General features: G+C 44.0%; 1 protein-coding gene across 6 annotated transcripts in view; it reads right to left on the bottom strand.

Annotated features, from left to right (window-relative positions):
• The window catches only part of ERG (ETS transcription factor ERG), a 175,821-nt gene that overhangs the window by 11,508 nt on the left and 143,130 nt on the right, over positions 1 to 21,183 (bottom strand). For 2 of the 6 annotated variants that reach the window (XM_045506830.2, XM_010970241.3), the window contains 3 exons: positions 9,276 to 9,479; positions 8,379 to 8,459; positions 6,399 to 6,470 (listed from right to left, as the gene is read on the bottom strand). The exons of 1 other annotated variant lie outside the window; for it this stretch is intronic. In XM_045506830.2, coding sequence (XP_045362786.1) covers positions 6,399 to 6,470; positions 8,379 to 8,459; positions 9,276 to 9,479 — 357 coding nt within the window. The remainder of the gene's footprint in view (positions 1 to 6,398; positions 6,471 to 8,378; positions 8,460 to 9,275; positions 9,480 to 21,183) is intronic. 3 more of the 6 variants (XM_074354473.1, XM_074354423.1, XM_074354507.1) reach the window with 3 other exon arrangements.

Raw genomic sequence — 21,183 nt, 5'->3', positions numbered from 1 at the left:
AATATTTTAAAACAGTTTTATCTTTCAATGAGTTGCTCTTCCTGGAATAAACTTTGTAAAAAAAATTTTAACTACAAATATATTCAAGAAACATTATTATGCATGCTCTTACTAACTCTGCATACACCAAGCTATTTCCACATGCACTCTTATTACAGAATTATTTCAAAACTACATCTTCTTGGATTGATGGTTCTCAGTTCAATGCCATGTGTCATTCTGGGCCAGCTGAACACCATAGCCAGGTTCTTCAGCAGGTATTCTGCTGCCAGACACCTGGAGATAGCTATAAAATCTCACTTGGAGGGCAGAGCCATGTTTAAACCTTGTTTAAAATTGGAAATTTGGTGGGTCAACCTTCAAAAAGCTTAACTATGTTGCAAAAGATGTGTCTCTTCCTATTTTCCTCTCCCAGAGAGAATAGCAGTGAAATGCAACGTGAAATCCAACACAGAATTGCCTTAATTTATTCAGTCTGTTTGGCCACAGCATCTCGATGAGTGTGGTCTGTGAAACCCTACCCTCCAGAGCTCTGGTTGAGGTCGATCGTTTTGCTTTTGAAACTCTGCTATTGCTCACCACTCCCTCTCGGCTGGCATTTTTGCATCTTTGGACAGTAAGCCTTTCCCACCCAGTTCCTCAGATTCTCACTTTCCTGGTGTTGAGGTTACACATGGGAATCAAATCTGCAGCCGCTATCAATTTACAACTCAATTTCAACTTATGTCTCAGGGAGCATTTGCGTACGGATTCTCATCCAGTTGCATTTTGTCTAGAAAATGCTTAGCCAGAGGTTCAATTTGAGAATTGTCTCAGAAAGAAAAATCGATTAGCAGGGCAATGTAAGAGCATGTAGCCGACTTCAGGAGCAGACAGGCGTATCACCAAGGGGTTCCTGTCTACCAAGTGAAAAAGCCAGATAATCCAGAAATAGGTTCTAGATCCTCAATTTGCAAAGTGTGGTCCACAGACCCAGCAATACTGGCAACATCCAGGAGCTTGTTAGAAATGCAGAATCTCGTGGGGAGGGTGGAGCTCAGTGGTAGAATGTGTGCTTAGCATGCACGAGGTCCTGGGTTCAATCTCCAGTACCTCCATTAAAATATAAGTAAACCTAATTACCTCCCCCCTTCCCCCCAAATATGCAGAATCTCACTCTAGATCTACTAAGTCAGAGTGTGCATTTCCACAAGATCCCAGTTGACTTGGGCGCCCGCTAAAGCTTGAGAAAGCCTGTTGTAGACAATTCCTACTGTTCTCCTCTAGAAATCTGTGTTCCTACAGATAATGGTTTCAGAACTGCTGAGTGTGTTTAAATAAATAAATAAATATATAAATACATGTATGTGTGGGAAGAGTTCTAGATTGAATGCTTTTACCTGAAATATGAGACCACGAATGGAATTCCTGGCAAGTGTCAGTAGGTCAGTTGGCTGCTATTTTAAACCTAAAAATATTGCCCACTGAAAGGTGGCTGGAAAAAAATTAAACATCAAACTACTCAGAGAAAAATATTTTGAGACGCTTTCTTCATAAAGTCCTTAGGGTGTAAAGCCATGTCTCATCCTCCCTTGAAAGTAAGTCCGGACCTAAACAACTCTAAGTCTGATTCTCAGCCAAGAATCTGAGATGTTTATATGAACAATGATGAATGTGTTCATAAACATATTGCCCTGGGAGATAAGTGGGCTTTTGTTTTTGTTCATGAAATTCTGACTCTTATCAGCTACCGATCACATGCCATGGGCGGCAAGCCCCCTCCTGGGGGACGTGACACTGGGGACTGTTGAGCTAAGCCCTGTGGAGATGAGAGACAATCATCTCAGGGACCTTGTCAGCAGCTACACCACCTCCAACAGGGCCAGTTTTGTGCAGTTCTACTCATTGGCTGCTTGAAAAATTGTTTCTCCATGTACATTAGCCCCTTCTGGACAGTAGATCACAGGACTTCTAGTGAGAACACGGTTTGCATTTAATTCCTGGTGTCATTTCCACCCACTCTCCATTTCCCTTTAGCTCTAATCTTCAAGGTAATTAACTCATACCCTTGGCAGAAGGTCCTGTGTCAGGGAAGGCTGCTTTCTGGCATTGGCCCTGCTATTTTTTATGTAACAGATCATGTTTAAAAACTGAACTTTTTAAAAGCCATTTCATAGGCAGCTTAGTAACCCTATTTCATACGGATTACCAAAGAAGAACGCTCTATGCCTTGATCTAGACCCCCAAACAGGAAACTACACACAGGAATCTGCCTGGCGTTGGCTCTCCCGACACCAGCACCTCTGTTTCTTTACTGGGAGTGACGACCAGTTTCTGATTCTGAATAAGACTCCTCCCCGACCCACTCCCTTCCCTGGACATCAATGAATTATGTCAGCATCCTCGCTGCCCTTCCTGCAGGATTTTTTATATTCTCCTTTCTTCAAGCTTAGGGACGAACAGCCCTCTAGCCCTCTTGACGTCCACCCACCACTTTATTTTTTAAAGGACCAGAACTTGGATCACGAGAGGGCTTATCTTCATTCTATAGGATCCACGCCATGTTGACAAAGGAACTCCAGAGGTCCCTGGCTCCCTGTACACTGGCTGTGAAAGGATGAAATCTGCCCACCTTCAGTGAACTTAGATGCTAGTGGCAAAGACAGAAAGACTGAGAGCTATCGCCCAAAACCAATCTATAAGCCCCTATTTAATGCAAGGAATTTTTAGAGTCAAGCCTACTAGCATGATTAAGTCAACCCCCTCTGGTTTTCCTCTGGTTTTCCTCTGGTTTTCCTCTAGTTTTCCTACAGTTCTCTAAACTCCTCTGTCAAAGACATGGAGATCTGGGGGCATTTGCCTCTCCTTCCCTCCCAGGTGTGCAGATCTCTGTGGCTACAGCATCGCCTGGGCAAAGTAAAGAATACACATTTTTGGTCATTTGCTGTGATACAGGCTTTACAGAGCACTTAACTGAGGAGAAAGGGCATCAGCTGTGTTGTCTCGTGGTGACTGGAGATGCCAAGTGGCGCCCAGCTGCCAACGCCAAAGGAGGAATCATTTAAGATTCTGACAAACCCTTGAGAAGCACCAGCTGAAAAGTGAAAGTCAAGGCTGCACTCACAGGCCCAACTCTCCAGGCTCTTGATAACATCCTCAGTGCGCCTCATGGGGCGTGGGCCGCCATGGTGATAGAGAAGGGGAGGGCGGGGTTACAGAAAGTCCTCGGCACACCCCACAGCTTCCGCAGACACTGCTTCTAAGAGGCCAGGCAGGGTGGCACATCTCGAGGTCAAAAGCCAGCTCACAAGTTCCTCTGAGTCAGAACTGTCTCTACTCATGCCCCTTGAGTCCTCAAAGGGCCACGGCCCTAAAAGGCATGCGTTCAGCAAAGAAGGATGCTTACGGGGGAGACGGGGAAAGCGCTTCTGGTATTAATAAGGGACTACCTGGGAAACCGATGCGACACCGTAAGATATGATCATAAAAACAGAAGGCAAACTGCTATGCCTATGTGCTAGCACTTTCCAAGAATAGAGGAGGAACTGATTTAAATGTTAATTCAACAAAGGGATCATGAAGGAAGGTGCATTTTGAATCAGGAACATTTGGAAAAAATAAACAGGAACAAGTATGGCAAGAGAGGGGATGGGGCGTGAACATAGAGTGTATTGTCCGTCACGGGCTGTCTGTAAGGTCGCTGAACGGTCCGTGGAGTGCAGGCAGTAAGGGGGCACTGGGATACATGACCTACTGGAAGGTCAGGCTATGAAAAGAAAAGGCAGATTAGGGGTGGCTACTTAAGGCAGGAAGGAAAAGAAGGAGGAGGGGCAGGGGGTGTGGGGAGGGAGCACCAGGAAGGAGGACTCCACATGTGCGGGAGGAAGGGGTCCCCGGCTTCCCTGGATGTAGGAATGGAGGGGACACAGAAAACCAAGAGTGCCTGGGAACAGGGACTCGGGTCTCTATTCCCAAGGACCCAAGGACCTCTCCCAAGCAGAGTCAGCAGTCACCCCTCCTGAAAGCAGTCAGATGCCCACTGACCACAGGGTCACAGATTCCCAGTGACTCCCTCCCTCAGTGACTCCTGCAATGCCCATCCTCCCTGGGTCACCACAAAGTTCTCCCTCTGACCTGTTATAGGCTCTCATACTGACAAAATCTCTCCTGCAGTTATCGCTGGTCTGCCCAAGGTATACAAGTAAGTCTCTTACTCAATGTCAAATCCGTGAATCTGGCTGACAGCAAACAGTTCTCTGGCTCAGTTACTCTGATTTAAATTCTTTGTAGCTCAGAGACCAACATTTGCATCTCCATTCAAAATCACAGTAGCAGCCATCAAAACAAGTATTTCTAGGACAAACTGAATCTCTTTCAAGTCATCCTCAAATGACAGACCCAAGGAAGAGCATGATCTGAGCCTTGCTAGGTGAATTAGCACTGGCCACCCTTGTCTCTCCCTGGGCTGAGGGGTGTCCCAGCCATCACACCCCAGCCACTCTCCTCTCTAACACCTGAGGCACCATGTCTTCAAAATCCACCATACCCTAAAACAGAGTGGGAAAAAAGGAAGCTCCAGGATCCATTGTTCTACGGAGCAAGAAGGCCAGCTGGTTGCGCAGACCATTGTACTGAACCAACTCTCAGGACCAGCGTAGCGATATTTCCGCACAACCCTGACACCAGCTCACAGTCCCTGGCTTTTGCAACTCCACCGAAGGCATCTATGAGATTGCTTCAAACAAACACACCCTGGCCGAATGCTTTACAGATCGCTTTTATTTTTGTGAGCATGAATGGAAAGTTCTTTAGAAGGCTCACAAAATCATGGCAATTTTCCTCCACGTCCCAGGTTCTCCCAAGGGCGCATCTGCTGGAGGTGAACTCGGGATTCTCCAGAGCTAGTGGGACGTGTGCACTTCAGTTTTCCTTTTTTTCAATTTGCACAGTGGGTTTCTTTAGCGCCAGTCTAGTTCACTCCAGACCCTGGGTCCTCCCTCCCCGTCTACCATTAAATGGCCTGTGACAGAGGAGACTAAGCACTTTGGCTGACACTGTCCACCACCTGCCCAGGAGGAACAGGGGAGCAAACTTTCTCTCTGAGGCTGGAGAAGAAAAGAGCGCCAGCCTGAAGTCACTACGAGGTACCAGGGCCGTGTGAGGGTGAGAACAGCTCTGAGAAGCATCTTCACTCGGGCTGTTTAGCTCCCTGGCCCCTCGTCTTCTGCACTGGGCAGAAAGAGCAGCGGCAAGCTTAGTGCCTTGGACCAGTTCAGACTGAGACTCGTGCAGCCTGGACACGTGACAGAGGTCAAAGCCCAACAGCTTGGGTCTAAGAAGACGGAATTCTAGATCCATGTGTGAATATAGTGAAACCATCCTGTGGCCTCGATCACGAGGCTGTCGTATGTCATTGCGCTCATGGGGTTGTACGTCCCGGGGAGGGGACAGACATTTAAACCATGCTTGCCCAATGCCAAGCCTTCCTTCTCCCCCGGCAACACCTGATCCTCCTTTGGTGCACGGCCCTTGCTCCGGGAAGCCTCCTCCCTCCTCTCCTGGGGGATGGACTCCTTTCCCTTCCTGCTCCGACAGCCTCTATCCCTAGAGGTGGGGCCTCTACTGTAAAGTCAGTGCTTTAGGTTAAACATCCCCATCTGTCTCCCCAGATCTAGGTTACTGGCCTGCACGGTTAAACATCTACGTGGGTGAGTCTGCGTCTGGCTCTGGGTGGCTCTACTGAAACATCTGGAACCCCAGGCTGTGTGACTGGGGCTGGCGCTGAGGCGCTCTGTGGACATGTGGGAAGGAGCAGGCCGGCTTTCTGAGCACAGGGCGCTTTCTGATGTCTGGGTCACCTTTAGGTTCCCAGAATCTAACGTCCTGCTTGGCACTAAAAGGCACCTGATAAGTCGTGATATTTTTGTGTGAGTGACACATACATTAATTACCTAAGTAAGTCATCGGGAAAGACATAAAGTAAGATTCAGGTGTAAGTTTTATCAATGGCATGCTTCTGCTCTGAAACCACCTGCTCTGGCGACAGCTGGGAATGCGTCACTAGTGCTATGTAAGAGGAATGCCTCTTGCTTTGCGCTGTTCCCTGGCCAGTACAGGTGACACGGATATGCCTCTGTAAACTCAAAATGGGACTGATTCTTTATCGCCAGGCATCGAGAGCAGCTAGTTAAGGGGCCGACCGGCTTTCAACTCCGCAGTTCAGGGACTGTTCATGCCACCTCTGAACGAACTGTCTGACTGATTCTAGGCTCCAGATCCCCAGAGGCAGAACAGGACTGTTTAGGACTCGCTTCAGATCCAGGATGAGCTGGCTTTGTGTCACGTGACTTAGGTCACGGCTCTCCTGGGACATCCTGGGAGGTCCCTCAATGACCAGATGACACAGGGTGTTTGCGTACCTGGCCTAGTTGTAATTCTTTGCGTGGCTTCAGGATATACTGAAGTATTGGGGAAAATAAAAGTTGCACCCCCTGCAGACAAAAGGAAAGACAAAACACGTGAAGGTCTTTGGCTGTGGTCGTCCATCTCAGCGACAGCGCCTACTCCACTTTGCCCCGTGACAGCCGAGGGAGACCACCTCCTGGAACCTGCCACACAGACTCGGGAGGGAGGGCCAGCACACGGGGCAGAGACACATCCTGAAGACGGGAGGGGACACGGAGCTCTGCTGTGCCCCGCTTGGCACAAGATGTCTTGTGTTCTGATTGTGCGACTTCCTCCTGAAGCCCTGCTGTGTGTCTTCCCAGCCCCTCCCCTGTCCCATCCCCAGCAAGCTCATTTTATTAAAACAGTTCTATGGTGGGTGTTTTAATTATCAAAGTGTATAAAAACCCATAAAACATCTTACAGAGCCCTTGGAAAGTAAGTACCAAAGAATTATGACTATTTTACCAAGGAATGTATGGATCTTATTAAAAATGAATCCACATCTCTCCCTAAAAGCACTTTCTCCCTTTCTCTCTCTCAATCAATGCTCAAATCGGGGGCGGAAAACAAACCCCCTTTTCACAGTTTAGCCCATTTGGAATTGGTTGTTCTGTGTTTCAGTTGCTTCTAGGTTTTGCAATAACAAAAATAATGAAATCAGAGCTTTTTGAAACTTTCACTTACTGCTAAAAGTTCTTTTAAACAACTATGAAATTATCAGAAAGTGTGTGTCTCAAAGGTGTTTCTGAAGGGGGGAGATGACTTTGTCTAAGGAACTTGGTATTTCTGGCCCAAGGTCATTAATAGGCTGATATGTGCAACTTACATTGAAAAAGTGCACTATTGACTCAAAGCAACTTTTTTTCTGACTTTAGATTACTCAGTTCTGAATATTGAGAACCAAGACCATTAGTCATTTCTCTGTAATTCTCAAATCTGGACTCCCTCACACTCTACATTTAGAAAGAACAAGGCAACTATTTGGGAAATGGCTGTACTTCGATGGAAGGGCTGCCCATGAATTGGCTGGCTTGCTTCCGAGCGGTGACCTAATCTTTCCCACACTCGATGGTTTTCTCCCCAGCCTGGGGGTGGCAGAGGGTCCCTGCAGGCTGGTACGGGGGGTGAGCAGCCTGAGGCCATGCTTCTGTTGTGTCTCCATCAGGAGGGAGGAAATGCATGGGACCAGGAGAACATTCATCCACAGAAAGCCCAGCCTCTACTCTCAGCCTTTACTAGGACGGGAGGGAGGAGGGTTAGCTGGGGAGAAGCAGTATGTTAAACTCCACAAGGCTCAGGCACAACAAATACACAGATAAACAAACAAATACATAAAAGGTAGACTCAATGGTTAGACACAGGATAGCAGGTATTCGGTTAGTAACTAATCTCATATCTGCCAAAATTATAACACAGTTTCCCTCTCAACCAAAGCTCACAAAAAACAAGCAACATCCCCTCCAACCTCCTTTTGCAAAGGTACAGTCTGTGCGAGGAGATTAACGTCCAGACAACTCAAATGGCCTAAGCCTTTACCAAAGGGGAAAATAAAACTGCTTGTCCAAGTCAACATTCCTTTAACAATAAAAATTTATAAAGGGAAAAAAATTGGAGAATCCTAAGGGTCACTTTATCCAGAAGATGCTTTCAGTTTCTATAATCAGCACAGTGCCTATTGGAGGACTGACTGTAATCCAGCACATGGGCTAAGGCTATGGCCAAAGGCTAATTCCACCCAGCTCCTGGTTGAAAGAAATCCTTCCCCTGGCGAGGAGAGGGGAAGTGTTCAGGGACCGAAGAGCGCCCCCTGCCTTGTGTGCCTCCAGCACAGAGTCTCCGACCTACCACGGACCCCTCAACCTGATGAACGTCCCACGTTCTACCTGGAAAGCATGCAGCCTGCAGACAAGAGCCTATGCCTGTCCTGTGGGGAGGGGCAGGGCCAGCATTACCTGTGTTTCTAGCATGCATTAACCGTGGAGAGTTTTGTAAGGCTTTATCAACATCATCGGAAGTCAAATGTGGAAGAGGTGCTACAAAACAAAACACAAAGCAACATCCAAATGAAAAAAAAGAGAGAGCGAATGACCTTCCTTAAAAAAAAAAAAAAAAAAAGAAGAAGAAGAAGAAGAAAGACAAACATCCCCACCCCAATCCCCACCCTAATATTAAGGGCTGCTTGGAAATCTGTCCATGGCCCTGCTACTTGTTAGCGTGTTAAAACCTGGATGGGGGGCCCATGTTTAATTCCAGGAAAAAGTGGTTGGGATGCCAGGCAAAGCATTGACACTCAAGAGTTCACACCACCCATTGCTGCACTACGTCTACATCTCCTTCTGATCATGCTTGACATTTGAAGAAGTAAAGCATGCAGCAGACTCTGTGGATTCATGCCTCTCATCGCCAGTATGCCATTCCCACTCTGACAGGCCGGGCCACACCTCAAGACACCGAGCAGACACCTCGCTCGTGTCATCTTCCAGCGGAATGTGGAAGGGGAGCTTGGTTCGGCTTTAGGGAAGATAAACTCCATAATTCTCATCAAGGAGGAGCCTTTCTGTAAGGTTCCTCTTTCAATTTAGGCATCGTGGAGATGAAATAATGGGTGACTGGATGAATAATAAACAATGTGTTTCCCTCTGACATGTGATCTTCTTGGTTGGGGGACCCTGGAGGAGGCAGCAGGGCTACTCACTACACATTCATCTAAGTCATCACCTTCTAAGCATTCAGTTCTCTCAATCTTAAATGGGAATCGGGTTGGGGCAGAAAGAGGACGGACCTCTCTGCATCTCAGGTTAACAAGAACCTCTCGACAGGGATCTCTGTTGGAGTGGGGACCGTCTTACTCTCTCTGAGGTAGTGGAGATGCGACAGAAGGATGTCAGCATTGTAGCTCGGGGTGAGCCTCTGAAAGTCGTCTTTGGTCATCTTGCACAGTTCCTTTCCGTCAATATTCTGAAATAATAAGATGTCGACGTCCGGAAGGCCGTATTCTTTCACTGCCCACTCCAGCCACTGCCGGACGTGGTCTGTACTCCATAGTGTAGGATCTGAAAGGGGATGCAAGCACATTTGATCAACTCCTGGAGACAAACTTCTGGGCAGAGCCACATCCCAGGTGGGATCTCCCGCCAGCCACAGATTTCCAGACCACCCCTCCTGCTCTTCCAGAAGCACGGCCTCAAGCCAGGCTCGGTGACTGGTCCCAGGAGATCATCTTTGGGGAACAAACCGACTCAGTCAGAGACCACTGTCTTCCAGGTGAATTGTTCTGAAAGTTCAGGATTATTCGTACCACCTGCTCCTGTTGCTCAGCTAGTCCAAGGTTTCCCACAGGGATGGGCTTCTCTTTTTATTAATTTCTTTTCATTTTTATTTATTCATTTATTCATCTGAAAAAGAACAGCTATAGCTATAGACGTACGTGTAACTGAATCCCTTTGCTACACACCTGAAACTAACACAGCACTGTAAATCAACTGTACTTCAATCCAAAAAAAGAAAGAATGGGGGAAAAAATAAGAATAAATGAAAATCTTCTTTCCTTAGAAAACTACTGGCATCTTTATATGAAACTAAGACCACACATGTCAGGAGGTTGCTAATTACAGATTACCAAGAAAAACACAACAGTATTTGTATGAAAGATGAAAAACTATGGAGCACAGAACTGGAGGTAAAGTGGAGGTCAACCAGAAGGCTAGCACCTCCCGTGCGCTTGGGTTTCTAAGAGAGAGCTGTCAGTTACATGCCTTTCCTGCAGGGAACTTGGTTTTGCCAGTAACTCACACCTGCAGGAGGCAGGCTGGCTTCCACAGTCCACAGCTGTGGTAGAAACACCCCACAGGATGCAGGCAGCATCACGCTCCACTGCCATGTATGGGAGGGGACCCCGGCAGGACCAGGAGGACAGGGCCCTGGGGAGAAGGAGCAGGTGATCCCCAACGGAAACACAAGCTGGAAGCACCCCACACAAACAGCTTGGGTGGAGGGGTCCTCGGGGCACCACTGGCACACAGGGCTCCTTCCTGGGGTCCCCGAGAGCTGAGAGACACCAGGGCAAGAATCAGGAGCCCAGAGCTCTAATCCCAGGGTCTCTCAGCTCACTGCGGCCTCCGGAGGCTGCTTCTCCTGTGTCTGTTTCACATGAGAGATGGAAAGCCTTGGTCTTGGTCCTCTGGACTGGCCCAGAGCAGGCAAGCCTGCCATGATGTTCGGGTCATCACAAGTGGAAACATCTACTGTGGGAATAAATAGCCCTTCTGAATCTCTTTCTAGCTAATAATTTTAGAACCTTGTTTGGTCTTACTAATGTTCTGAGGTGCTTGAGAATGGGCAGGCGGTGTCCTGCTGGAACACATTTCAGTCTAAGAAGTCAGTGAGAAACAACCAGACACAGTCCTGAGACTAGAATTCTCCCTCCCTTTCTTCTTTCTTTTCCTTTCTCCCTCTCTTTCTGCCTCCCCCTCCCTCCCTTCTTTTGTTCATTCTCTACCATTTCATATCTTTTTTTAATAGAAAGAAATTATTTCAAATCCGATAGAATCCATTCCTATCCCATTTCCCTCCTGGACCCCCCAGGAGTAACCTCTATCCTAAAGTGATACAGCCGTCATCCTTATGTATCTCTTACCAGATCCACTACATCTATTGTTTTGTGCCTTTAAAGTGAACATCAGTGGTATCTGATTTGCTTTTGGTGCTCAGCGCTGTATTTTCAAGGTGTGTCCAAGTTAAGCTATGGAGGTATATTCCATTATCTCAGCAGCTCTCGGGCACCTCTCTATGAATATACCCAATTTACTTATTGATGAACATCCCTGTGTCTACCTCCCTGCACACATGTGAAGGAGCCTGCCTTGGTCCGCTGCCTGGGCAATGACGGGGAGATGAAAACCTACTGACACCTGTCTCACCCACGAGGATTCTGACTGAATTCTGCTGGGGGGCAGCCCAGGCGTGAGCTGTCCAGGTAATTTTAATGCGGTTCAGACCGTCTACCCTGGGACTTCACTGTTCAGATGGTGGTTGAGAGACCTAGCAGCAGCCACATCCCCTGGGAACTCATTAGAATGCGGAATCCCAGAAGCCCCCTCGGACCCGCGGAATTAGAGTCTATTTTCCCAAGATCCTCAGCTGATCCATGTGCACATTACCCTTGGTGAAGCGCTGACCTCGGGTGAGCACCAAGATATGGAATTGCTGGTCACAGGGACCGCGAGTCCTCTATGACCAGTACGTAGTGGATTTCAACCAATGCTACACGACTCACACTCGCAATCAGCCATCGGTGCACAGAATCTGAAAACTAGGAAACGTTCCCGTTGCAGCAGAACTTCTCCAAAAGCTCAAATGGCAGTGTTGACAGAAAGGTGTGTGCACCCCTTGGTAATCCAAACACATGGAAACATTTTGTTAGTCTGCGAAAATTGAATGTTAACTTTGCCCAACTCATTGAAGTTCAGATGGCTCTTTGCCATTGGGTCAGGATTGTGCTTCCAGGGATAAAATGTTCAAAACCCCAGACTGTTGCCACAGAAGGTCTTTCCCCCCCCTTTTTCTCATGGTATGTCACACTTCCTCATGATGCAGGATCAGATCATATATTGCCCTTAGGATGATGCCCTTAATTCAAGTCCTCTTTCCTTGTTTCTGTGCAGAGGACGGTTAAACAGCCCCCTCACATGGAAGGCTCTCCTTTCCATAGGGGTCCCCAAGTCATTTCCTATAAATTCCTCTGCTAGATATCAGCCAAAGCTTTCTTTTTGTTTTGTTTTGCTTTTAACAACATGGGAGGACTACGTTTTGGTATAACTACTTCCTAGAAATCAGTTCACTCTAGAAATGCATTTTCTTCTCTTAATGGTGGAATCAGATATTTTTTAAATGATTCATCAACATCTTCCTGAAAGTTACTGGGCTCATGTTAAAACAGTCAGATGACATCTGAGGAAGACAGCCAGCGAAGAGGTCCAAGCTCTCCACTGTCCCTTGGTTTGCCCAGTAATTGGTTTCCCTTGCTAAGGCCAAGGTCATAATGGCTCATTCAGTTTTACTTTAAGGCAATCGCATGCAAGACCCTAGAGACCAATTCCTCCTTGACCTGCTCTGTTATTATCTCTAAATTCTCACTTTGGATTGGTCAGACGGCAATTCTCTGGGACTGCTGGCGTGAGCATAAATCACTACAACCTTTCCAACAAACAATTCAGCAATATATTTCAAATGCCTTTTAAAAAATGTGCATCATCTCTGAACTAAAAATTCCACTTCTAGAAAGTTACCCTAAGGAAATAATAGAGGAAGTGCGCAATGATTTATTTTCAAGGATGTTCTTTGTGGCGTTGTTTATAATAGCAAAACACTGGAAACACCCTAAATGTCCCGCAAAAAGAGAATACATTTAGGAACAGTCCTGTGATAGTTAGAAACTAAAAATTACACTGCTGAATATATTTATTGCTATGAAAAAAAAAAAGTCAAATTGATTAAATTTAAAAATTTGAAAACATTATGGTAGCATAATTATATTTTACAAAGAAATACAAATCTACCCATGGAAAGAATTTTGGAGGGATATGCAGTGAAATGGCAACTACTGTCTCTGAGGAAAAAGTAATGAAGATTTTTAGATTCTTTTCTTTTCACTGAATTGTATATCTTCTCTTATTTCTACAATAAGTTATTTGGTTAAAAAGTTATTTATGAAAAAATGTATCCCCTGTTTTAGAATCAAAACAAGGTCTTACAAAGGAATATATATATATATGTGTGTGTGTTTTTATAAAACTTTCAAAGGTATAGAATTTTAATGTTATTTTCTCATACAGTTTGTTAACAGGAATTGCTTCATTTGAAAAGAATAAAATTACACAAAGTCACGTTACTCCTGTATCCTTTTGGAATTTGATCTCCGCACCTCTACCCTATACATTAATAAGAAAAGAATATTAAAAACAAAATATGGACACTTGATAGAGTAAATGAAGATGCTCCTTTCCAACCTGTCCATGGGCGCCATAATTCTGGACCTACTCTACAGATGATGTAATAGAGAATAGTTCGCAAGGGATAAGTCCAAACTCTTCAGCCTGAAGCACGTGGCCCTTAGGGCTCTGGGCCCCACCATTGTCATGGGTGTCATCCCCAACCACCGCCCCCTTCATCCTACAGCACACACAACCAGCTGCCATCTCCTGAACCAACACCCCATGCCTGTGCCCACACACCACCCACCGCTTGAGGAATCACCCTTTCTTTTACCCTCACCTACACTCACCACCTCCTTTGGGCATCTGTCCTCCATGCCCTTGAGGTGTGAGCACTTACAGTGAATCTCTGGGCAGGGAAGTGATAACAAGACTGATGGCCCAGCCGCTGCCTCGGTGACAGAGCCCCTGCCGGGCTCTCCCCCAGCTCTCTGGGTCACCAGGGATGCAGATGCAGATGGATGATACAACTACAGAGAGTGTTTTTAGGGTTCAGGTCAGTGCTTTGGGTCCTGGCTCACCTTTCAACTCCACAGAGAGTGCCCTAGGTTTCCTCCATGGCCCAAGATATGTCAGCAAAGCTTTCTTGCTTCTGCCCCAACCCACCAACACAGAAGGCGGCTCCCAAGGTCCCACAAGATTCAGCAGGATTTATCCCTTCTCCTGACCCCCAACTATGCATGTGAGGGAGAAAGGGGAGGGAGTGACAGAATGAGCCCCAACCAAGGGTCACCTCTGCCTCTGTTCAGGTGTGACCCCACACCCTCTGTCTCCAGGTAGCAGTACATCAAAACCTGTCACCTAACCTCAAGACTGAGCCTGGGTTTCTTCCATAAACAGTACGCAGACTCCAAGGACCTAAGGAATGACTCCAACAGGATAGGGACTAAGCTGAACTTAACTGAGTTACTGAGCATTTGCTGCAGGGACAGGTGCTTCAGGGATTCAGAGGCGGCCAAGACGAAGATGCTGAGAGTCTCCCGAGGGAGGCAGCCATGAACAGCACCCACCAAGCAGAAGGAAATCTGGGTTATCCAAGCAGGATGTGGGAGTACAGAGAAGTAGCAACTGGTCCCAACCAGAACAAAGGGAAAGGTTTCACCAGAAGGGTTTGGCTTGAGCCTGTATTCACAAAAAGGATTTAGACAGACGGTGACAGAGCAGAGAAGCCCTTTAGTTGAGGGGAAGAGCTTAAGCCCAGCTTCACAGACACAGAGGCATGAATCACGTGATGTTTTGAGGGACATGTGAGCATTTCAGTGTAGCTGGAGTCGAGGGTTTAAGAGGGAGCACAGAAACATATGAGGGTGGAAATGAAAGCTGGGGTTAGACCAAGGAGAGCCTTGAGTATCTTGCTAAGAAGACTGGACTTTATGATCTAGGAATTTCAGAGTCATTGCAAATGTCTAAGGAATCAACGAATGTCTTAAATTACATCAAGCACAGCAAACTTGGTGATAAAAATAAAAGGCTTTATTGGGAGCCAGCTTAGCCATATTTGGATTCTGACTCAACCATTCATTAGATGTAAAAGTTAACCTCTCTGGAATCTGTTTTCTTTTTATTGTGGGTAATTAAGTGAAACGCTAGGGGAATTGGAAAGTAAATGAGATAATGTATGTGAAAGCACTTTGCCAACAATAACATATTGCAGAGAAATAATGCATCCACATACTGGATTTTGCATTGCAAACTCTGCTAAAATGAAATAGGCAATCTATTATCACAGGAGCAGCCTCTTCCTTTAAACACAGAAGTCTGATTTATTGCTTTATTTTAAGAAGCTTTTGGAGGGGTTTCTGTCAGATGAACTATGAGCCACTGGAGATAAGCTGTTTTGCGTGCAGCCCTCCAGGCCAATTGTTTTGAAAACATCTGTATCATCACCCCGCATTTCGCGGACATCAAAATGGTAAAGATTCGCGGTACAGGGTAAAAGAAAAAAAAGCCATCTCTCTCTCTAAAGCCTCTTATTTGTATCTTCGATTACATGGTTAATATCTAAAAGTTTATGAATGCTATTTCAGTACACTGGGATTAAAACAAACAAAAGCAAAGCTGTCTTCTGGAGTTGCCCTGTTTAAGGTACTGGAGGTGGGGGTCAAGCAGTGCTGGGAGGGAGGGTTGAATTTTCTTTTTTTACACTTCCCTGAAACTGGATTCTGACTTAGTAGAGCCCCACTGCTGCCAGGAAAATATTAAGTCGATATTTAAATTAGGCAAAAGGATATTGCATTGCTGAAGACATACTGCATCTTCATGAAACAAAATATCTCATGCAGGCAAACATCCTGTTTCAGAGACCCCCCAAGAGGAATGAATAAAAGCAAGATTAAGCAAGAACCAACTTGGTGATAATATAAGCCCTGAGTGTCATTTGTCTTGAACAATAGCAATGCAAAATATTGGCTTCCAGATAGAAAAATCACCCTCGGTAATGAACAAATACCAAAAAAAATAAAATGTACCTCTAAGCCATATCACAATCCTATGAGGTCTTTGTTTATAAAACCAGACCCTGGCAAGTCCGCCAGTCTGCTCTCCAAGACACTCAGAAGCCTGCAAAAATAAGATTTAACATTTTGCCGCCTCGTAGGAACAGACTTACGTTTATAAAGTCCAATAAAGAGAAATGGCTCAAATCTGAGCTTCACTCCACCAGAAATTGAAATTTGATCTCAAGTAAAGAACCTACCCTCAAGGTTATTCCTGAACCTTTTAATTTCCAAACTATGAATGGAGTTCAGTTATTGCATTGATAATTACCGATTTCGAATTTTATTGCACTTTGGCCAGTGAATGAAGTCTACATGAAAGTGATTTTTTAAATCCTGGTGGTTACTCTTTTGGTGGCCTACGACATGGTCAATTTCTGCAAAAGTCCTTTGAGCGCTTAAAAAGAAGGCATATCTTCTCATCGTTGAGTGCAGATTTCTATAAATAACCACTGAATCAAAATTAGTAACGCATACGTAATTTTCACATCATTAATCTATCAAATGCTGAGAAAGGCAAATTAAAATCTCTCACTAAAGTGGATTTGTCTATTTCTCCATAGAGTTCTTTATGTATTTTAAGACTATGTTATTATGTGTTTACAATTTTATCATTTTATATATTCTTTATAAATATAAACTTTTAAAAATTATGTGATAACCCTTAATTTTCTACAGTAATGCTTTCTGCTTTCTGTTTCCATTCTTGTTTGCTTTATTTTGATTGGAATTTGACTAATATGTCTTGTCCCATCTGTTTGCTCTCAGTCCTTCTCTGTGGTAGATGTTTCTGTAAATAGTACTTAACTAACTTTGGAGTTTTTTTTTTTAATCTACTTTATCACTTTCTGTCTTTCATGGCGAGTTTGGTCACTTACATTTATTGTTACTGACATATCTGATTTCTACCACTTTATGCTTTCTATTACTGTCTGTTCCTCTTTAGTTCTCCTTTCCAAATGTCTGATTGGATTCATCCATTTTCCTTTGTTCCTTTTTTTTTTTGTTTCTTTCCTCTCTAATGGTTGACTGTTCAACATTCTACTTCTATTTCTTTGTTTGTCAGTCTTTAAACAAAATCTAAATTTAATCACCAAATGTCCTTTTCCCAAAGAATGCAAGGATCTGGGGAACCTTCAACTCTAGTCATTCACCCTTAATCTTATCCGATAATGTTGGCCAGTATTTCTATTCCACCTTGTCCCTCTACTCCCCAGATAGGACGCTGTGTTGTCAGTTCACATCCATTTCTTGCTAGATCTGCCCTCATATTAACCAGTTTCATTGCAACCGTGTCCTTATATTTCACTCCTTTCTTCTAAGATCTGTTCTCTCTTTTTGTTTACTAAATCTTGCGTTACTCCCTAAAGTGAAGGTCAGTTAGCAACCAACTCTCACCCTTTGTTTGAAAGTATCTTTATTTCACTCTCAATTTACATAATAGTTTAGAATGTACTCTCTATGTAGTTAGTTTCCTTTGTATTCCTCTGAAGTTTATTTAAAGATATTATTCTAAAGGATCCATTGACTTTACCAAGTTACTAAATGAGTCTGTGGCAGAAAAAAGAGAAAAAAAAAAAAAAAGGTTAAGAGACCAGAAGATATTTAGAGTTTTGTCAGTTTCCCCCAGCTCACTGGAGATTTTCCTCTACTGCCCTCTGTGGTCTGTTTTGTTGTTGAGAAGTTTGCTGGCCTCATAACTATCATTATTTTTAGACAGTCTGTTTTTATTCTTTAGTTGGCTCTAAAATACTTTGTCTTTGGTGTTCTGTGGTCTCACCATAATGTGATTAGAGCAGACTAATTCTTATTTATTCTTCTCTGACTGGTGCTTCCTGTATTTGGAGAATGGTTTTGTTCATCAGTTTTGGGAAAGTCTTAGGTTTTATCTCTTCAAATATTTCATCTCTTCCATTCTCTTTATTTCCTTCTTTCTGGAATTTCTATTAGATCTACATAGGATATTACCATGAGTCCTTCCCAATTATTGACTTTTTTTTCTTATTTTCCACCTCTTTGTCACTGTGCTGCACTTTGAGAACACTCTCAAGTCTCCCTCCTTTAATTCAGTATTCAGCATTATCAAATCAACCGTTGAACCCATCTACTGAGTTTTCAATATTTTTTTGACACTGAGTCTTGAAGACTGTTTTTGTGTTGTTAGGAAATCTATTGTTTCTTCTTTAGGATTGTCTGTTCTTTCCCATAATGTCTTCTTCCTCTTTTTTGACTCCTTCTTTTATGGATCTAGTCATTTTAAAATCCATTTACTCAAATATCTAACATTCTTGAGGGTTTAATCATGTTGCCTGTTGTTTCTGCTAAATCTTGGTCTTGGTAGATGGTTTCTTCCTGTTTTTGTAATTTGGGTTGCAGAGTCATCTTCAGTGGGTCTTTATCGGTAGGAATTTAGTAAAGCTTGAATTGAAGGAATGCTTCTCCAAGATTTTGTGTTTACTTCTGCCAGGTGCCCAAGGCTATCACTAGCCCATGATCTCTTTTCAATGGTTAATTTCACAGACTGGGATTGTTGGAACACAGCTTTGTGCACGTGTGTATAGGATAATGGGAGGGATCATGTCCAACTCCTGCTTTGTGCAAGCCCAAGATCTCATCTCCTGCCTGCAACTGGCCTTTAAAATCCAAACCTCTGTATCATAGACATTGGAACCCCACCCCATCCATGCCATCTAAGACAACCAGGTGATCACATAAGAATGGGGTGCCCTATTCTCAGTTCTCTCCGTTGTCTTTAATCCCTAAGGAATTCACTGAACTTTCTCCTCAGATCAGCTGTGCATTTAAAAGGATGTTAGAGTCTAGGCATCATTTCCAGGTGCTCTGCAAGACGTCCTTTTAAGTTCAATATTTCACTAGAACCAAGAGTCTTCTCTGCATTTTTTTAACATTTACTTTAAAACATTTCCACTTTCAGTGCAACCATCAAACTACCTCATGCTCTGCTCTACTTGATTCATTTATTAATTAATCGATTATCAAAAAATTAATTGTACCAATGAAGTGTTTTAAACCCTATGAAAGAGCCAAAAACTGTAAAAAAAAAAAAATTAAGAAAAAGTATGCCTACTCTCAACTTGGTGAGAATCAACAATTCCATTGTGTTTTAATTAAAAAAATACATGACTGAATTATTTTCATTGGGCTCTAAAGATATCTTTCACATTCTGACATGCCAAACTATTTGGATGGAGTCAGTCTCAACTCTTCTTGAGTGGATTATCTAGTTTGGGGATCTTGTTTTTCTTTATTTGCCCTGTTGCCTCCCTGTAGTTATGCCATGACAACACTGCTTATGCTCATCATGTGTTAGAAGTGGAATGACTTGTTCTCCTTACAGGTTTCTCCCTTCCTGGTTTTCTTTCTTTGCCCCTCTTTAAATGTTGATGCTCCTGGAATTTTGTCCTTGGTCCTCCACTCTCCTCATTCCATAGACATCACTGGGCATTCTGTACTCCCATGTTCTAATTACAACATGCATGCTGTATACTTTCCAAGGGTTTCCAGAACAGAGCACCACAAAAGTGGCTTAAAAAAAAAGAAGTTTATTATCTCATATTTCTGGAGGCTAGAAGTCTGAAATCAAGGTGTCAGGAGGGCTGCGCTCCCTCTGGGACTCTAGGTAGAATCCTCCTTTGCCTCTTCCAGCTTCTGGTGGTGGTCAGCAGTCCTTGGTGTTCCTCTGCCTAGGGGCTGCATCCTTCGAATCTCTGCCTCCATCTTTACATGGCCTTCTCCCCATGTCTTCACATCTTCTCTCTGTGTATGTTTGCATCCAAATTTCCCCTTTTTATGAGGACACCAATCATTTTATTAGGCCCACCCTCATGACCTCATCTTGGCTTGATCAAATCTCAAAATACTCTATTTCCAAATCAGGTCATATTCCAAGGCACTGAAAGTTAGGACTTCAACATATCTTTTTGTGGGGGCACAATTCAACCCGTAACACATGCTATCGCTTGCGTCTAGAGCTTTCTCCCAAATGCCTGATCAAATATGAAAAGAGCTGCAGTTTTTGGGAGAACTACTATATCCCTAGCACTGTTTTTGCATTTCACACATATTGTCTTATTCAATCCATACAGCACCAGATAAAGTACGCATTGCTATCATCTTTATTTCGGTGTCAAAAAAACTAAGGAACAGCAAGACTGACTTCCCAGAGCTCAGAAATGGCACAGTTTAGAACTCAAGTGTGATGACTTCTGATAAAAGATTTTAACCCCAAGCTCTACATGGGCCCACTGAACTGCCTTGTGGGTGACCCATAGCGGTCTTCAAAATAAATAAACCTAACTCTCCCCATAGGGATCTTCAACACAGGAGGAACCAAGCCAGAATCATCTATCTTAATTTTTTTCTACATTTACTAACATCTTCTCAGTCACTCTTGCTAAATCAAAGGTATTTTCAATTCAATTCTATTCATTTCTTGGTTTTCAAGAAAAACAGATAAATCATTATCATGGAGGCGTAGGGTTAAGTGCTGAACAGCATGGTAGATAATTGTGAACATCTCCTCCCCTCCTTTATGTATTAACAGAGTATCTTTTGAAAAGGCCATTTCAGAATCTCTGCAACAATCTCACAAATACATTCCATCATTCTATTCCCTTGTGTTCTTCCCAGGCACTTTTGATGGTGTTTGTTGTGTACGAATAAGAACTCAAACTCTAGATTCAGACAGAACTAAGTCAGAATTCCGTCTCTCCAAATCATTAGCTGGGACATCCTGGGAAACTCTCTTAGTTCTCCTAGTTTTTAGTTTCTTTATCTGTAAAGTGAGAATAGTAAATAGCACCGACACCATAGGGTAGTTGTGGGATTTAAATGAGATAATATCTCTCTAACAAAGTACATGGCCAAGTGCCTGACAATTGTGTACACTCCGCAGATAGTGGCTCTCGCCATTTCTGTTTTTACGATTCCACACACACATATAAAACCCAACTGCAGTTTCCTCAGTCACGACTCAGCTCATAGTTTAAAAATATAATTAGGTTTGGTTTTAGGCTTTAAGTTTTAGTTGGTTTGGTTCTTTAGTTGCTTGACTTAGCACACAAAAAAATTGTAAAACAGACGCTTATAGAAACACATTCCATAGTGCAGGCATAATGGGAGAGATCCCTGGGGGTGTTCAGAAGCATGACAAGATAAAATAAAGAAATGCGTAGTTTATGTAGAGAACACACTTGTGCTCACCAAAGGGGAGAGGGGAGGCAGAAGGACAAATTAGGGGTATGGTATTA

The sequence above is a fragment of the Camelus bactrianus genome, chromosome 1 (genome assembly GCF_048773025.1).
Source record: "Camelus bactrianus isolate YW-2024 breed Bactrian camel chromosome 1, ASM4877302v1, whole genome shotgun sequence".
In the NCBI taxonomy this organism is placed as follows: domain Eukaryota; kingdom Metazoa; phylum Chordata; class Mammalia; order Artiodactyla; family Camelidae; genus Camelus; species Camelus bactrianus.
The sequence above is the reverse complement of the archived record's forward strand: the minus strand, read 5'-3'. Positions and strand labels throughout refer to the sequence as shown.